Genomic DNA, 16958 nt, shown 5'->3' with positions numbered 1-16958 from the left:
AGGTTCTGGGTCCTTGTCCAGTCTCGGGCTCGGGGTCCAAGCCCAAGTCTGCGTTCTTTTCCCTGCTCCTTGTCTGTATCCTGTCATATCCCTACTCTACTCAAGTCCTGTTCCTTGTACTTCATTGTCTGCGTCTCGTATTTGGGTCCGTACCCAGCGCCCCCCCCAAGTGACAGTGTCCGTGCTTCGGACAAAATATGAACTAATTAATGAAATTATATGTTTATTTAAGTTGCTCGAAGAACGTTACAATGAATCAGCGACTGCCAGCGATCATAACAAAAACAAAACGCGATAAAGCCGTAAGTCCTTCATCAGAACCCCCAAGGATATTGTTAACAACTGTACGGAATTCTGGAAAGTCCAATAAAACCAAATTCCTATAAGCAATAATTTAGCATTAGAAATGGCCGTGATTCTTCAGTGATATTCTGATATTTCCTCATTTACTAGAATTGTTTACATTCAACTGGATAAAAATGTTTTCTTGAAAATTATCGTACAAGAGTCAAAGAACATATGCTCAAAATAAGTCAATGTTTCTACTATTGGTATTTTCGCGAGAAGACACAATTTGAAGAAATGTATGCTCATCCTTCTTGACCAATGAATGAAGAGCTCCTCCATGTGAGTCAGAACATTTCTTCCATTCTCTTCAAGGCTCGCATTGGAAGATGGGACCATGGACTTTCTGATAATCTACAAAGTAAGACACATTATGTCGGTTAAGTGTGGACTGAAATTAAGTAACATTTGAAATATTACACTGCCTTTTTATTTCATTGACGAAATTATAAGCCATTGTTTATTCTCACTGAAAGTATTAGTCTCCTCAACCCAGCACGATTATGTGGCATTTGAAACGAAAAATACCAAATTCAATACGCGAGTGAGAGAACCGTATGGCGAGGATTAACTATTGAATATCAACGGCAATAATTTAATCAGCAGTGCGGATTTCATGCATCTCATCTGTATCGAAGGTTGGGTTGCTGGGGAGAGATGGTTGGAAATAATTTTAATTGATCGAAATGCAATATATAAAGAGAAACAGACGTGGAATATGCAATATCTTAGAGTCACGTGATTCGGACAGGATTCCGGGATGACAACTTTGTCTCTCTGATAACAGAACTCCTTGTAAACTACTTTCCCAGGACACCTATCTTTAAGAAATACAAATTAAAGATTGTGTTCTACGAAATCATAACCCGCTTAATGAATTGCTAGCCCCAGTGTCGGTTACTACGCATATGAGGGAGTCTGCATTCACCTTCACTTTTGTGGTCATCGTGAGCAACTGTGAACATCACAGATTGTCGACACTGCCGGTTATCAGGACTGGAGCATTAAGTGAATCAATGAGCTCACTTCCAGCACCGCCATATTCGCTTGAAGCCACATCTAGGAGAAAGTATAAATCAAATCGTTATCCTGTAAGCATACGTTGTACAGTGCACTCTGCTGAATGAGAGATATACTACTTGTTCTTTGTGTGATAGGCATTTCAATGGAAGACCGATGTTTATCTGTGCCCTGATTATGAACAGCTTATTCTGCACGAACACCGCGCACTAATTATCTTTCAAAGCCCCCACGACGAAATGAGCAAAACGCAATGAAAAAAGAAATGGCATTTCGTTCAATTACGCACCTCACTTGTATACAATATATTATCGCATGAATGAATTAACGCAAATCAGTCACATAAGTCTGAAATCTCCGATCAGTGTACGTCGTACATGCGTGTACACCTTCCTTATTTAGTGTATATTCGCGGCCAGCATGAGTTATAAGTCGAAAATAAAAACAGAATCACAACACAAAACATGCACCAACCACAGACACAGGGGTTTCCTTCAGTACATTCTGGCCCATGAACGGTGCCGGTAAACGGGTCACTGGTGTAATAGTCGATTTGATTCATGGAATTAATGGAACCAGAGTCTGGAAGTCAATGAAAAGGATAGTTGATAGAAAGTTTAATTTTACCTTTGGAACAAAATTCATAAACCCTTCATCATCTCAGTGACAGCATTGTCACATATGCTACGCTGATATCATGTCATAGAGTGCTGTGGAGGTGCAGCCTTTCCCTGTACCCCAAGTTCTGCAAAATCCGGATAAGCTTTCTGCACTCCCTCAACCTTTTGGGTATCTTTCTCGATGGTAAGTGACGAAAGTTGCACATAATACTCAAGTTAGTCCTCAACAACGTCTTCCACAGCTTCAACACAACATTCCAACTCCTGTACTTAGTGCATTGACTTATGAATCCCAACGTGCCAGAAGGTTTCTTTATGATCCTATCTACTATTGACGCATCTATCAGGGAATAATGTATCTGGTTTCCGAGATTCCTTTGCTCTACAGCACTGTTCGGTAATCCACTGCTCATGGTGTAAGTCCTACCATGTGCAACGCCTCACACATGTCTGTAAAAAAATTCCGTACTCCATTTACCGCCAATTTTTTCATCTGCTCAGGAACTGCTACAAGCTTTGACAAAGAACCTCACTGTCCAGTACACCAGGGGTAAGCGGAGCGGCCATCGTTGTAGAGAGCAGTGATACAGTGTGGATTTTGATGCTTCAGTTTTTTAAGGCATCAGCAAGGAGAGGATTGAGTGAGAGAAAGAGACAAGCTGTAAGTAGATTTTCTTGTCCCTACAGCCTGTGTATTCTTTTTCCAACTTTATTTTTGCTCAGTTAGAAAACGATGGATAGTCCAGTATCCCTCACAACTACACCAGTGAGAAATGCATCCAGCTGCATCTTCTAACGCACCGCGTTCAGTCTTTCGAGCTGGATCTGTATGAACTTTGTATTATTCGGTACAATGATGATCTGATAAATGGGATATATAGAGGGATAGTTACACCCAAGGTGCAGGGCACAGGAAATGGTGTCAGTCCGGAAGTGGAAAGTGGTTAAACAGCCAGTGCAGACCACCTCTGTGGACATCCCCCTCAACAGCAGGTTTGCCATGTGGGTTGCTGTTACGGGAGATGGTCTAGAAGAGGAAACTGACAGTGGCCAGGTCTCTGGCATTGAGTCTTGCTCTGTCACTCAGAAGGGAATGATGGAGAAAAGGCGAGCTGTTGTGATAAGAGCAGGAGAGTCTGAGGATGAGAACGAGATTGCCAGATGTAATCTTGCCTCTCGGATTTCAGAGTGAGTCCTCGGTATTTTTAAGTGAGAGGGTGAACAGACAGAGGTCGTGATCTGTGTAAGTAACAAAGACGTAGATTGGTAGAGGGTCGAGGTTCGCCAAGGTGAGCTCAGGGTAGTAGGTGTTACTTTAAAGGCCGGGACATCCAGGTTTGTAATCATTGGATTGCTACTCGTGCCACATGCTAGTAGAAATAGGAGTATCACACAGATTAACACGTGGCTAAGGAGTTGACGTAGGAGTGAGGTGGTCAGAATTTTGGATTATTGGACTGTTGTCTAGGAACGGTGTGAATGTCCGGACAAGTCTGCTTGCCGCTTAACTGGAGAGGGACTAGTAACCTAGTGGGAAGGTTTGCTTTTGATGCACGTTGGGGTGGGGGGATGGGAATGGGAGTTAAGCCAGTGTTGCACGTGGATGGGAACCAGAGTACCAAAACACAGAGCTTCTGGAGACAGATATTGTTATGATAGTCGACAAAGACAGGAAAGAAGGTTGAGCATGGGGTGGCTAATGCCCTCAGTTGCATGTACTTCAATGCAAAAAGTATCGTATGAGAGGCAGATGAGCTCACGGCATGGATCAACACATGGTATTATGCTATTGTAGCCAATGGTGAGACTTGGTTGCATGGAGCAGGGCTGTGGTTCCATTATTTCAGACGTGTCAGAACGGGGGTGTGGGGTGGAGCTACTTGTCAGGGAAAATGCCACGGTAGTACTGAGTCATGACAGATTGGACAACTGGTCTAGTGAGGCATTATTGGTGGAACTGGGAAATAATAAAGTCATGACCACGTTAATGTGATTATATTCCAGACTACTCGAAAGTCTACAGGACGAAGAGGAACAAGTTGGTAGAGACATCGCAGAGTGCTGCAAGAAATCTAAGTTTAGCTAGAGTAGGTGATTTTAACTCTCCACTGATTGACTAGGATTCCCATACTGTAAAAGAACAAGAGGAGATAGAATTTGCCAATTGTGTTCAGAAAAGTTTATTTTTTCAATCCCAGCGATAGAATGTGCGACCCTCGATATGTTAATAGAGGAACAAACAGGGCAGTTGAAACAGGCTCGTGTATCAAAAAGGACCTAGCAAGTATGGATTGTGAAACGCTGTTATCTGGCAAACGTGTATTTTGGAAGTGGAAGACTTTCAAAAGTGAAATTTTGAGATTAGAAAGCGTGTGTGTGCATATCAGAATAAAAGAATGAGGGAAACTACGTTTTCCAGAGATATTGAGGCCCAGGTTAAGGAAAAAAAAAATGGTGTATCGCAGGTGTACGCAGATACGAACAAACTAAGTACCTATGGCGTATATAAAATGCAAGAAAGCACTTCAGAAAGAAAGCAGAATGGCTAAAAGAAGGCATGAGTTTGCCCAAACCGACAAAGTGAAACAGCATCCTAAGCGTTTGAACAGTTTTGTTGAGAACAAAAGTATTGCAACGGACAAAATTATCCTTTGGAATATAAGATTGGTAATCCATGCGTAGAGCCAAAAGTGATGTGGGTGATTGTACATTAAGCTTCTTTTTTCAATCTGGGTTTGCATGGGAGACTGACACAGAGTCTATAGATGTGAGGAAAAGCTTCATCGACTTCAGGAACTATATACACATTAGAGGGGAGGGTTTGTTTGCTGCCTTGAGCCAAATTAGGGTGGGGGCAAGTACAGATATGGCAGGAACACTAGCACTAATATATAAGTCGACAGGTGATGTACCGGATTGGAGGATAGCTAATGTTGTTCCGCTGTTGAAGAAAGGCTCTGGGGGAGAAAACTGGGAAACTGAAGGCCAGTGAGCATGACATCAGTCGTGGGGAAAAATTGGAAGGTATTCTAAGCAACAGGATATATCAATACTTGTACAGACAGATAAGGGATAGTCAGCATGGCTTCGTGCGTGGTAAGACAAGTCTAATCTACCGATAGAGATTTTCGAAGAAGTTACCAGTAAAATCAATGAATGCAAGGCAGTGTATCTCGTCTGCATGGACTTTGGAAAGGCCTTTGGCAAGGTCCTGCATTGGAGGTTAAGGTTTGTTCAGTCGCAAGGTATTCAAGATAAGGTATAAAATTGGATTAAACATTTGGTTCCAGGAAAAAACAGAGAGTGGATGTAGATGGTTGTCTGTCTAACTGAACGCCTGTGACAAGTAGAGGGTTCAGAGGAGATTCACGGTGACGATTCCGGCAATGTCAGCGTTATCGCATGAGGAACGTTTGATGGCTCTGGGCCTGTAGTCGCTTGAATTCAGAAGGATGAGGATTGTTCGCATTGAATCCTTTGGGATGTTGAAAGGCCCGGACAGAATTGATGTAGAACGGACGTTTCCAATGATGTGACATTATAGGACAAGAGGGTACAGGCTCAGGATAGAGGGGCACCCAATTAAATCAGAGATACAGATAAATTTCTTTAGCCAGAGAACAATAAATTTGTGAATTTTGTTACCACAGTCAGCTGTGGAGGCCAGATTGTTGAGCGTATTAAAGGCGGAGACTGATAGGTTATTGACTGGCCACAGCATCAAAGATTACAGGAAGAAGGTCAGGCAGTGGAGTTGAGCAGGACAGAAAAATATATCAGCCATGATTAAATGACGGAGCAGACTGGAAGGGCTAAATGACCTATTTCTGCTCCCAGGTCTTATGGTCTTATGGGCGGATGAGATCGGTGGTGGGCCTAGTCTTGATTGTCATCTATATCAATGACCCCGATGAAAATGGATCAGCAAAATTGCAGCTAACACCAAATTTACAGGTGTACTGAACGGCAAGAAATCCTATCACAAATTGCAGCGAGATCTGGACCAAATTGACAAATGGACTGAAGAATGGCAGGTGGAATTTACTGCAGACGTGCGAGGTGTTGAACTTTGTTAGAATAAAGAGATCAGAGAATACAAGGTCATAATTCACTGAAAGTGGCGTCACGGGTAGGCACGTTCGTAAAGATATCATTTGGCACATTGACCGTCATAAACCCAAGTATTGAGTACAGTAAGTGGATTGATATGTTGAAGTTGCATAAGACTTTGCTGAGGCATAAATTGGAGTATTGTGTGCAGTTGTGGTCACCTATCAATAGGAAAGAAGGAATCAAGATTGAAAGGATGCAAAGAATATTTAGAAGGGTATTGCCGAGGCCGGAAGCCTGAGTTATCAGGAAAGATTGAATAGATTAGGACGTTAAATATTGAGGGGACATTAGACAGACCAATAGAATATTATGAGGGGCATAGAGAGGGTAAATGTAGGCAGTTTTCCACGTTGGTTGGGTGGGACGACAACTAGTGGTCATGGCTTAAGGGTGAAATGTGAAATATGTAAGGGGAATATGAGGGGAAACGTCTTCAATCAGAGGATCGTGAGAGCATGGAATGAGCTGTCAGGGCAAGTGGTGCATGTGCGTTCGAGTTCAATGTTTAATAGAAGTTTGCTTTTGAACATGGAATGTATGGGTATGGAGAGCTATAATCCGGTGCAGGTCGATAGGACTAGACAGTTTAAATAGTTCGGCATGACATCAATGGGCCGAATGGACATATTCTATGCTGTATTTTTCTATCACTGACTGTTGTAACCACGTCTCACTGATGGATATAATGTAATCATCCCACGTGCTCATCGATGACCGAAGCTCATACGCCTTTCCTACAATGATTCTTGCAATTAAGTATATACAACTCAGAATAATAGTCACACCCTGCTCCGACTTTCCATTCCTGACTTTTTATGTTGGCATAACAACACTGATGCCACAAACGCTCCACGATCTGCTTTTAACCCTTGTTCCCATTTCCCTGCGACATTAGTTTAAAATCACAGACACCACCGGCTGCCCCTCCACAGCGTGCATCACCAGTCAACCTTCCAACAAAGGTATTATTCACATATTAGTTCATTTGCAATCCTTCTCCTCTGTGGAAGTCCCAACTTATCTGGGCGAGAGTCCAATGATCCAAAAATCTGAAGTCCTCTCTCCTGCACTGTCTCCTGAACCACGTGTCAACCTGTATAATCTTCTTGTTTCTGATCTCAATAGAACATGCCACGGGCAGCAGTCCTGCGATCACGATCAATGGGGCCATATTCTTCAACTTAGCATGTAACACCTGAAACTCACTTCGCTGGACCTCATCACCCTTCCTGCCAATATCATTGGTACTGACGAGAACCATGACGCCTGGCTGCTCAGCCTCCCACTTAAAAATGCTTTGGACTCTTGGTACCCGGGATCCAATGTGCTATTGGGGAATTCCGTTCTCATCGACACACTATGATTACAGCTCCTATCATTACAGCTCTCAACTTCTCTTCCTGGCCTTTCCGGGTCACAGAGCCGAAGTCAGTGAAACAGGCCTTACCATTGTGCCTGTCCTCTGCATGGATATCCCCCCAGCCGTCTCCGAAGTGGTACAGGTGTCGTTAATGAGAATAGCGATAGTGGTACTCTGCACTGTCCACTCCTGACAGTCAGACTGACAATTGTTTCCTGCACCTTGGGTGTAAAAACCTCTTTATAAGTACTGTCGATCAACCAGTTAGCCTTCCGAATAATCACCCATTTCCAGCTCGGACTGCAAACACTGTCTGAAGGAAACTGTACCTCTTGCAGGTGGAGTCATCGGGGATACTGGTTGTCTCTCCACCTTGCTACACCCTGCAAAATGAGCCTTGCACTATCTTTACCTGGCCTCCCCACTGCTCTAACTGTGCAATAAGAAAGACAGAAAGAAATTTTAATCGAAAAAGATCTGCGTACACACTCCGTCTCTCTTCGCTGAAAAGTGTATGAGGTAAAGTTGAATTTCTTCCTATAACGTTGGCCCACTCACACATGTTATCATAGGACTTCCAATAACTAGCGATCTCAGGATTTTAATTTCAACCTTGAAGTATGTTTTGTTATCTTTTTCTGGTATTTGTTGATCTCTGATACCTTATGAATGGAAGAAGTGTTTATCGCCTGAAAAGTAAACGACAATTTACAAAACTCACCTGAATCTCCTGTATAATCCAACTTCTTGATGCGGGGAGTATCCTCAATCTCTTCATAAATTGCTTGGTAAAATATATCAGGTGAGTATCCCCCTCGTAACAAGGCGCCTGTTGAAGTCAGAGTTGGGAATATCATGTTTACTTACAAGTTCCTAATAGAAGAATTAACTCTTCTCTACTAAAATTAACAACAGGAGATAAATATATATACTACTGTTGGTAAAAAATGAACTTGTAAGATTCCTTCAGCACTATTTTGATCTCGAAATATGGGCAAATTACAGTTTAATCGGAAAGATTCAATATAAAACATATCCAGATTATATAAAAATAATTGTTCATTTTTGATGTACTGCATTGATACATTACGTTGCAAATAACAACGAGGTTCTTATGACTGCATAGATGTGGACACCATCTCTATGGTAACCGATAAAAAGAACACGGACTTCTGGGGAAAAGATTTGTTGCTCTTACCAATAAATAAAATATTATTCTGAAAAATAATAAAGTGCAATTTTTGAATCTTACCTATTCTTGCTGCCTGCCTTCTTATTAGCGTCTGCAAAGTGAATAGCTCGGCCACGAGGACGATTCCAAGAGTAACACAGACAACAACGAATACTTAAACGCAGATTTGTTAGATAAATTTAAAACAGGCACTACAATTTTAAGTTTCAGACATTTACAAAGAATAGTATTTAAATGTAAGTACTGAGGTAAATCTGCATAATCCCTAATTACTCGCAAAATAAGATTTGCAGAAAGATAACGACTACTTAGTTGAAAGAAGCAGAGGTAAATAATATGGGTTATTATGACATTGGAGAAAAACACAAGTGGCTGCAAATATTGACTGTAATAAGAAATAATACGCACACAAAACGTCCTGGGAATATCTTGAGGGAACACACATTATTTTTGCAAAAGAGGTATTTATCCTGAAAACAAATGACCACTGATCCAAGTTTGCTTGTGATTTTCTACTATGCATACCTATTCCAATCCGCCTCCACACACGGTGTGGCAGCTAGAGATATACTCAAAATGTAGACATCAACGTAATGGAATTGCAATATTAAACTACAATGTAAAGCATGCCATTGGAACCAGAAGAGTTTCCACTTTTTGCTCACTTAATCGTGTTTTTCAGCTCATGGGATTGATAATATGCTGTTTGCAATCATGAGGTTATGGCAGGTTGAGCTGCTAAACTGTGTTGAACGTTGATTTAAGGTGGTACTAGCTTTCCCTACCTGCGTTAACACGCCGCATATTTTTTGTCTCCCAATTACAGTAAAGAGTAAAATCGGTCATCCAATTTCATATTTATCTTTCAAAGGTGTTTGCATTCTCTCCAGGCCAAATGAAACCATGGTCTATCAGGAAAAACATGCTTCAAGAAAACTCAAAAAATCTTTCTTGCACAACCCTGGATTTATAACTCTTCTTTCTTCACAAGTACTTCAAAACATCCCGAGGCCAGCAAGCTTTGCAAACAGACTTGGTGACTTTAATGATCACCAGCAACCCGCTCGTGAAAGCGACGCTAGGTTTGAAGCACAAATATATAAGAGGGCTGATGTTATCAGGAGGAAAAAGATACCCGGAATAGCACTCATGTTTAATTTCTAACTCGTGCTTTTTCTCTGTGTCCCGATAACTCATAACTGCTGCACTGCAGTTATGTAGGATAAGGTACTTTGTGAAGAAGACGACATTTTTCACCGTGCTGTGTGGAATCGGGTGAAAACAGAAGACACCTGTAAGCTCTAGATTCACCACAAATGACACCTGACCAGAAGCAGCACAAAACTGCGCATGTGGGTAATATGAGTACACCACGGACAGACACATACCATACTTGCCATGAACATGAAATTAGAGTAACTCATAGGAAGTGGAAGGGCATCTGTCAAATGTTCAATTCTTCCAGCGCCAGCACACACTGGCAAAGAATGAAAATTTTGGAATTCATATTGGAATTGGTTCATTATTGCCACATTTACCAAGAAACTGTACATTGAAATGTGTGCCTTACATATTTTCCATACAGTGCAAATCATTGGACGGTGTGGGAGAACACAATAATACAATAATGGAATGCAGAATAAAATGTAACAGCTACAGATAAAATGCAGTACAATAAACTGTAGAGAACAAGATCATAACGAAGTACAATGTAGCGTCAAACGTCCACAGCGTTGTACCGGGGATTTTATTAATTGTCTTATGCAAGGTAGATACAGCCTGGTTGTCCGTGTTTTCAGTCTTTGGTATCTTCAGTCTGATGGAGCGGACAGATGAGAGAATGCCTGGGTTGGAAAGGTCTTTGATTATGCTGCCTACTATATATAGTAGTGAGAAGGTATGACTGAATCCACATAGGTGAGGCTGGTTTTGCTTATTTGATGAGCTGTGACCACACGTCTACAGTTTCTTGCAGTCCATGGTAGAGCACCTGTCAGACCAAGAACATGCATCGAGATGGGGTACTTCCTGTAGTGCTTCGGTGAAAATTGGTAAGGCTCAACGGGCATGCAAATATAATTAGGTTCCTGAGGAAATAGAGGCCTTGCTGATCTTTCTTGGCCATGGCGTCCACATAGTAGGACCAAGATACACGACTGGCGATGCTCACTCCTAGGAACCTGAAGCTCTCACTCCACATTCTCAATAATGTTAATGTGAAGAGGAAGATGCTCACTGATGGAAAGGATATTTTAAAATACACCATGTTACGTAGCTTGCTTTATCCATCCTGTAGTCTAACTTCTCGTTACTCTGGTATGGCCTGCTAAGATGATATCATCTACAGACGTGTGGATGGATTTAGAGCAGAATCTAGTCAGGCAGACCTTGAATGTTCAGGGAGGAGGATGGTGTCAGAGGGCATAACGTTGTGGAACATCGGTGGTTAGATTACAGTCTGTTGATTGGGAAGTCACGGATCTAGTAGCAGAGGGAGGGATTGTCCCATAGGGTCTGAAATATGGTAGTGGGCTTGCTTGGACTTACCATAATGATGAACAAAATACATGATATGTAACAGATCCATATGACTTCAATACTACTAAAACAGCAATTGCTTCCGCATTGACATATCAATGAACTAAAAACTTGCACTTTTTTCTCCAAGTCAGAGATAATATTGGTTGCAGCGCATGTTAAGAATAAATTATTAATACTCAGCCAAGGATCAGCATTCCTTCATCAAAAGTGTATGAAAATTCTCCAAGGTTTCAATAAGAACACCTTTGCAAGGCCCTTTGTGGATGGTTAATAATGAGAAGATGACCCCAGTGACGAAATCCTGTCATCTCATCAAAACATTTGACTGGAGTTGGATATATTATTTATAAGAATTTTGCCACATTCGGGTTCAAATTCTTGATTAAGCAATAAGGATTACAGTAATTATTTTAAACACTCAGGGGCGACCATTGTAATTAATAACCAGTAACAAAGGGATATCAGTGTTATAAACCTTGTTTAGAACTCGAATAATCAATAATGCTTTAATATCAATTACCTGAATGGGTGGAACCAGCTGGGCCACTGGACATTTCTGTAAAGACATTTATTGGACAAGTTTTAGCAACTTCGTGTTTGTTGGATTTTTTTCCAGTTGTTCCTAGCTCCTAATTCAACAAATCAGTCGAACATAACATAAACATTTGCACAAAGACACCTACCGGAACAAAAGACAAAGACATCTTCCTTGTGATCGCAGTCATGTTGACCTGGTGGAGAGGAAGAACAACTGGACAGAAAAGATTCAGTTCCTTTGCATTTAACTTCATCCATCCAGATATCACCGACGCCCTGATTATTTTCTTCCACCACCGTAGTCCAAAGAGCAGAGCCACAGCCCAATTGCCTGCAGACTACATCGGCATCTGCCATGTTCCAGGAATCATCACATACAGTGCCCCAGGTATTATTGAACCGAATCTCCAACCTTCCTGAGCAATTGTTGTTGCCGCCAAAAAGTCGCAAACGTAATTCTGAAAGGAATCGGAAAACATTTACATTGTGTTAATCACAACTTCAGAACTCATTTAAACTGATATTGTAATTTGTAGCACAGTTCACCTGCTAACCGGGGAGTATCAGGTATATTCCGTGAATCACAGACCATTCCGCAGTAACCCTCCGGTAATTTGGCTTCTGGTCAGAAGAGAAAAATAATGCCTATTTATTTTTAACATCTATGCTTAAAATACAAATCGTCACGTAATGGATATCTTCTGTTACCTTTACATTCAATCCCTGCATACTCCCAATCGTCACAGCTGTGTTTCCCCCACGGGTCAGCATGACACTGCCAAAGGGTCGACTCGTACGAAGAACATTTTATCTCATCCAGCAATATTGGACCTAATCCCTTTCTTTCTGTCTGGTAGTTATATTTAACAGATATCATGGGTCCGCATTTCATTTGTTTACAAATCACGTTCCCAGCCTTTTCATCCAGTGTCCTGGAACAAACTGTTCCCCGCGTCCCATTGTACCGCACTTCCACCCAGCCTTCACATCGCCCACCTCCGCTCATCAGGCACATTTCTTTGTGTTCTGAAAACAAAGCAGTTAATGCAAAGGTCGTCACAATGTTTTCATACAGCAACAGACTTAAGTTGTTTTTGTAAAACAGAAAAAAAACGCAAGTGATAGATATCTGCAATACATAAAAATATAAATCACTCGAAATACATCAGGGAGGGTAACGTGTGGAAGGATAATCACATTAGAAATAAAATAAAGAGGTATTCTATCGATTTGAGGAATGTAGAGCAGGGGAAATGTCGTCCTTTTGGCTGAATTGTATTGGATTTCACGGGAATTGCGAAGGATCATGCACTGAATCTGGGCATTGTTTTGGTGGAAGATGAAAAACAACATTTTGTTTTATTTTTGTCTGAGTATGATGAGGACAGTGTGGAGAGCTGAAGGAAGTAAATTGACGGAAATAAGGGATAAAATTCTCTTCAAAATTTTATAAGTAATGACCAATCTTTCAGCTTTTCGAAGGAATATGTCCCTCCGTGTATCAACTGTCCATTATTCAGAGCCCACCAGTCAAATTCCAAGTCACTTTTTGATGCAACTGCTTTAGATGGGTCTATATTCTTCCCTGTGTACAGAACTCAGTCTTCAAAGTCTTAGCAAAATTCTCCTGCACTTCTTCGATTCTATCTTTCTTGCAAATATTATTGTCCGTGTTTATAATTTAGTCCCATTAGCGGCTCGATTGCTCTAATCAGCATCTGCGTTCAATTCGCAAAACTGTTACTCAGATGAGCTTTTGGTTCCTTATTAAGTAATATTCCTGATCAGTTCCTATTCGTTTCTTCCTTCCCGTCCCGTCCTCTCATTGAAAAAGTCAAATGCAACAGAAGCTTGAGAAATAATGCTTTGTCTTCTTCTAAATCTCATTTATACTTCAAGAATCGATATCATATGATGTCTTAGCTATTTATCTGCAAAAGAACAAGATTTTTCTGTTTGTCATTTTTTCTTCGTTTTTCTTTCAGTAGCGCAGCCGTTAGCGTGACGCTATTTTATGGACAGACATCCGGGATCAATACTGTCGCTACCAGTAAGGAGTTCTTAAGTTCTCCTCGTGAACACTTGGTTTCCACAGGCAGCACCAGTCTCCTTCCACATTCCAGGGCGTACTTTGGAGGCTAAGTGGTCACTTACTTTGTTGGACCTCAAAAGTATAATACAGCACTCTACATCATAAAATACACTGGCCGAAAGTAAATAGCCCAAATTCTTACTATAAGGAATACATCAGGTAATAGAACATGTCATAAGTCGATCTGGCCGCTCTAACTATCACATTGATTAATACGTTTTCACGCTGTCAGTAAGGTTTTCATTGTACTACACATTCACCCCTCTATCTTCTTATCTCTCAAAACTTGAAGAATAAATGAGATTTAGAAGAAGATTAAAGAATTGTTCCTCAAGCTTCTGTTGCATTTGGTTTTTGATTGTCTTTCATCTTTTGCAGTCGTGACGAAGGTACTCACATCCAAAATGCTCATTATTTTAGATCCAAAATGCAGAGTGAAAATATTACACAAACAATCCATTGCCAATAATTCTGCTGGGTACCATAAAACGATTCGGACATCTCAGAACGGAAGATTCATATGCTGTACTGCGGAGGATCAGCACAATAGAAGTACCCTTACCGGAACACCTTACTGTCACATCTTCTTTATGGCTGCAGTCATGCTGGCCCCACGGAGCTGAAGGACATTTCCAGAGATGTGATTCATTACCTGAACATCTCACTTCATCCAACCAAACCTCTCCAGTGCTTTGTCCACAGTAATCAACATATTTTTCTTCCAAAGCATATCCACAGCCCAGTTGCCTACAGACAACATTAGCATCAACTAGATCCCAGGAGTCATCACAGACTGTTCCCCAGGATCCGTTGTAATAAAATTCCAGTCTTCCAGCACATGCATCTTCACTTCCGGACAGCCTTAACTGCAAGTGCCCTGTTGAACAGAAATATATGAGATTATTCATTCCATTAAAAATTGAACAAATCAACTCGTTCGCATTTCTGCAAGTTCTTCTGAAATACAATTTTGAAAATAATTGTGCAATGATATCACCAAAAGAATGAAGCTGAAGATGCTCACGTATAAAATCTAAGAAGAACACATAAAAAGCCCGAAAACTTCGGTATCTCATACAGCGCGTTTTTGAGTTTTATGCAAAGGTGGAAGCTCCGTCATTTGTTTATGCTGGACACAGGTTCTCGCACACCACATTTGAGAAAAAGACGGGCATGGAATTTGCTAGGTATGGTTTTCTTTGGCCAAGACATTGTATTCAAGACCATATATCAATCACGGTGTCAAGCGTTGACCGCGCTGGTCTGCGGGAATTGCACAACTTTACCTGGATATGTTCACTGTTTGTAGCCTAGTCGTCTCCTGGAAGTGATTCCCTGCAGTTTGCAGGATGTGATCACCTCCTACGGCAGTGGGAAGATAAGTGGACCAGATCGTAGAGAAGTGAGTATCTAACCACTGTCTCTCGAGATGAAAGCCTCCAGCTGTCGCATTACAATAACTTGCAGGCCAACTTGTGATCCACTTGGCTTTTTTGCCAGCAATTACTAAGAAACTGATCTACATGCACTTGCACCTCACTATATATTTGAAATTCACAGTGATAACAAGTTTTGTCTAAAGCAGCTTTAAAATGGAACGATATTCTTTTGTAGATTCTGATGTGCCATTCTCTTCTGTATTTTTATACCGACGAAGATAATTGAGCCTTTCGTTGATCGTACAGATAATATTTTGGTTTAAAATCTACTAATATACGAAAACAATTTGGTGACTTGTCAATAAACAGAATTCACATCAAACAGCAGAGCAACAGCAACATGTGGATACTAGATATTCCAAGATGCATGTAAGATTGCCAGAAGCCAACCTGTGGCATACACTTCTGGAGAAAAGGACTGGGAAGTGAATGCCGCTCTTTGATGAATAGATACAACACAACTACTTTGTCTGTCACTTCCTCTGATTCATTATTTATTTGCAATGGGAACTACGCTTAACCATAATTTTCTTTCCCAACTACTAGTGCACACAATTGTGTTCACCTTCAATGAAAATCTCAAACGTTCCAGGCAGTTACATTGAAACTTCACCAAGCTGGTGTTGGAAACACTGTGCAGAATTAATCTTTATGGAAAGTGTTGTGAATATCTGTTTTAAGCGTAAAGCTTACTCTCCATCTGTTTTGTCGTCAGTTCAGTTCATATTTCGACTGGGCAATGTCAAAAGTTAACAAAACATTTAATGATCTTGTTGTTGCTTTTGTTATTTTTGTTATGATGTACCCAAATAATAATAACGTCTGTGTTCGTACGGATTATGTCACCATGAGGATGATGCCGGGACTTGAGAAACTCAGTTACAGAGAAAGGTTGGATAGGTTAGGACTTTATTCCCTGGAGCGTAGAAGAATGAGGGGAGATTTGATAGAGGTATATAAAATTATGATGGGTATAGATAGAGTGAATGCAAGCAGGGTTTTTCCACTGAGGCAAGGGGAGAAAAAAACAGAGGACATGGGTTAAGGGTGAGGGGGGAAAAGTTTAAAGGGAACATTAGGGGGGGCTTCTTCACACACAGAGTGGTGGGAGTATGGAATAAGCTGCCAGACGAGGTGGTAAATGCCGGTTCTTTTTTAACATTTAAGAATAAATTGGACGGATACATGGATGGGAGGTGTAGGGAGGGATATGGTCCGTGTGCAGGTCAGTGGGACTAGGCAGAAAATGGTTCGGCACAGCCAAGAAGGGCCAAAAGGCCTGTTTCTGTGCTGTAGCTTCTATGGTTTCTATGGTTTCGGTAAAACTATATTTTAATAGCATTAATTCGACCTATCAATGATAATGTCATAGGCAACCATTTAGAAAGCATTTGTTTGGTGTATTCAATTCATGAAAAAAAATATCTATTTATAGAGGCCCGCAGGTATGTTCCAGTTCGCCATCCATTACTTCCTCCGACTGAAGGAGAAGGAGGAGCCGCACGCCGTTGTCAATGAGATTCACTGAAGATCAAGTCCAACGGCAATAATGGCGAAACTGGACCTCAGAATCAGTCGGACTTTGAATAATTACTTTTTCAGATACTAAGCAGAAGCATTCCAGTTTGTACAGAAGCATTTAATAACGACGTCGAGTATAAGAATGATATGAATCCCAGGATGGTTTATGTAAAGTCAG

General features: G+C 41.1%; 1 protein-coding gene across 1 annotated transcript in view; it reads right to left on the bottom strand.

The window, feature by feature from the left end:
• Nucleotides 1-227: 227 nt before the first annotated feature.
• Nucleotides 228-16958, bottom strand: part of LOC140202073 (scavenger receptor cysteine-rich type 1 protein M130-like) — an 80234-nt gene continuing 63503 nt past the window's right edge. Inside the window, exons 7-16 of the mRNA XM_072266933.1 lie at nucleotides 14383-14697; nucleotides 12437-12754; nucleotides 12275-12349; nucleotides 11875-12186; nucleotides 11712-11747; nucleotides 8711-8803; nucleotides 8180-8287; nucleotides 1840-1947; nucleotides 1274-1404; nucleotides 228-699 (exon numbers count right to left, since the gene is read on the bottom strand). Of these exons, the coding sequence (XP_072123034.1) occupies nucleotides 1310-1404; nucleotides 1840-1947; nucleotides 8180-8287; nucleotides 8711-8803; nucleotides 11712-11747; nucleotides 11875-12186; nucleotides 12275-12349; nucleotides 12437-12754; nucleotides 14383-14697 (1460 nt within the window). The 3' untranslated portion in view covers nucleotides 228-699; nucleotides 1274-1309. The remainder of the gene's footprint in view (nucleotides 700-1273; nucleotides 1405-1839; nucleotides 1948-8179; nucleotides 8288-8710; nucleotides 8804-11711; nucleotides 11748-11874; nucleotides 12187-12274; nucleotides 12350-12436; nucleotides 12755-14382; nucleotides 14698-16958) is intronic.

The sequence above is a fragment of the Mobula birostris genome, chromosome 8 (assembly GCF_030028105.1).
Source record: "Mobula birostris isolate sMobBir1 chromosome 8, sMobBir1.hap1, whole genome shotgun sequence".
NCBI lineage: Eukaryota > Metazoa > Chordata > Chondrichthyes > Myliobatiformes > Myliobatidae > Mobula > Mobula birostris.
The sequence above is the reverse complement of the archived record's forward strand: the minus strand, read 5'-3'. Positions and strand labels throughout refer to the sequence as shown.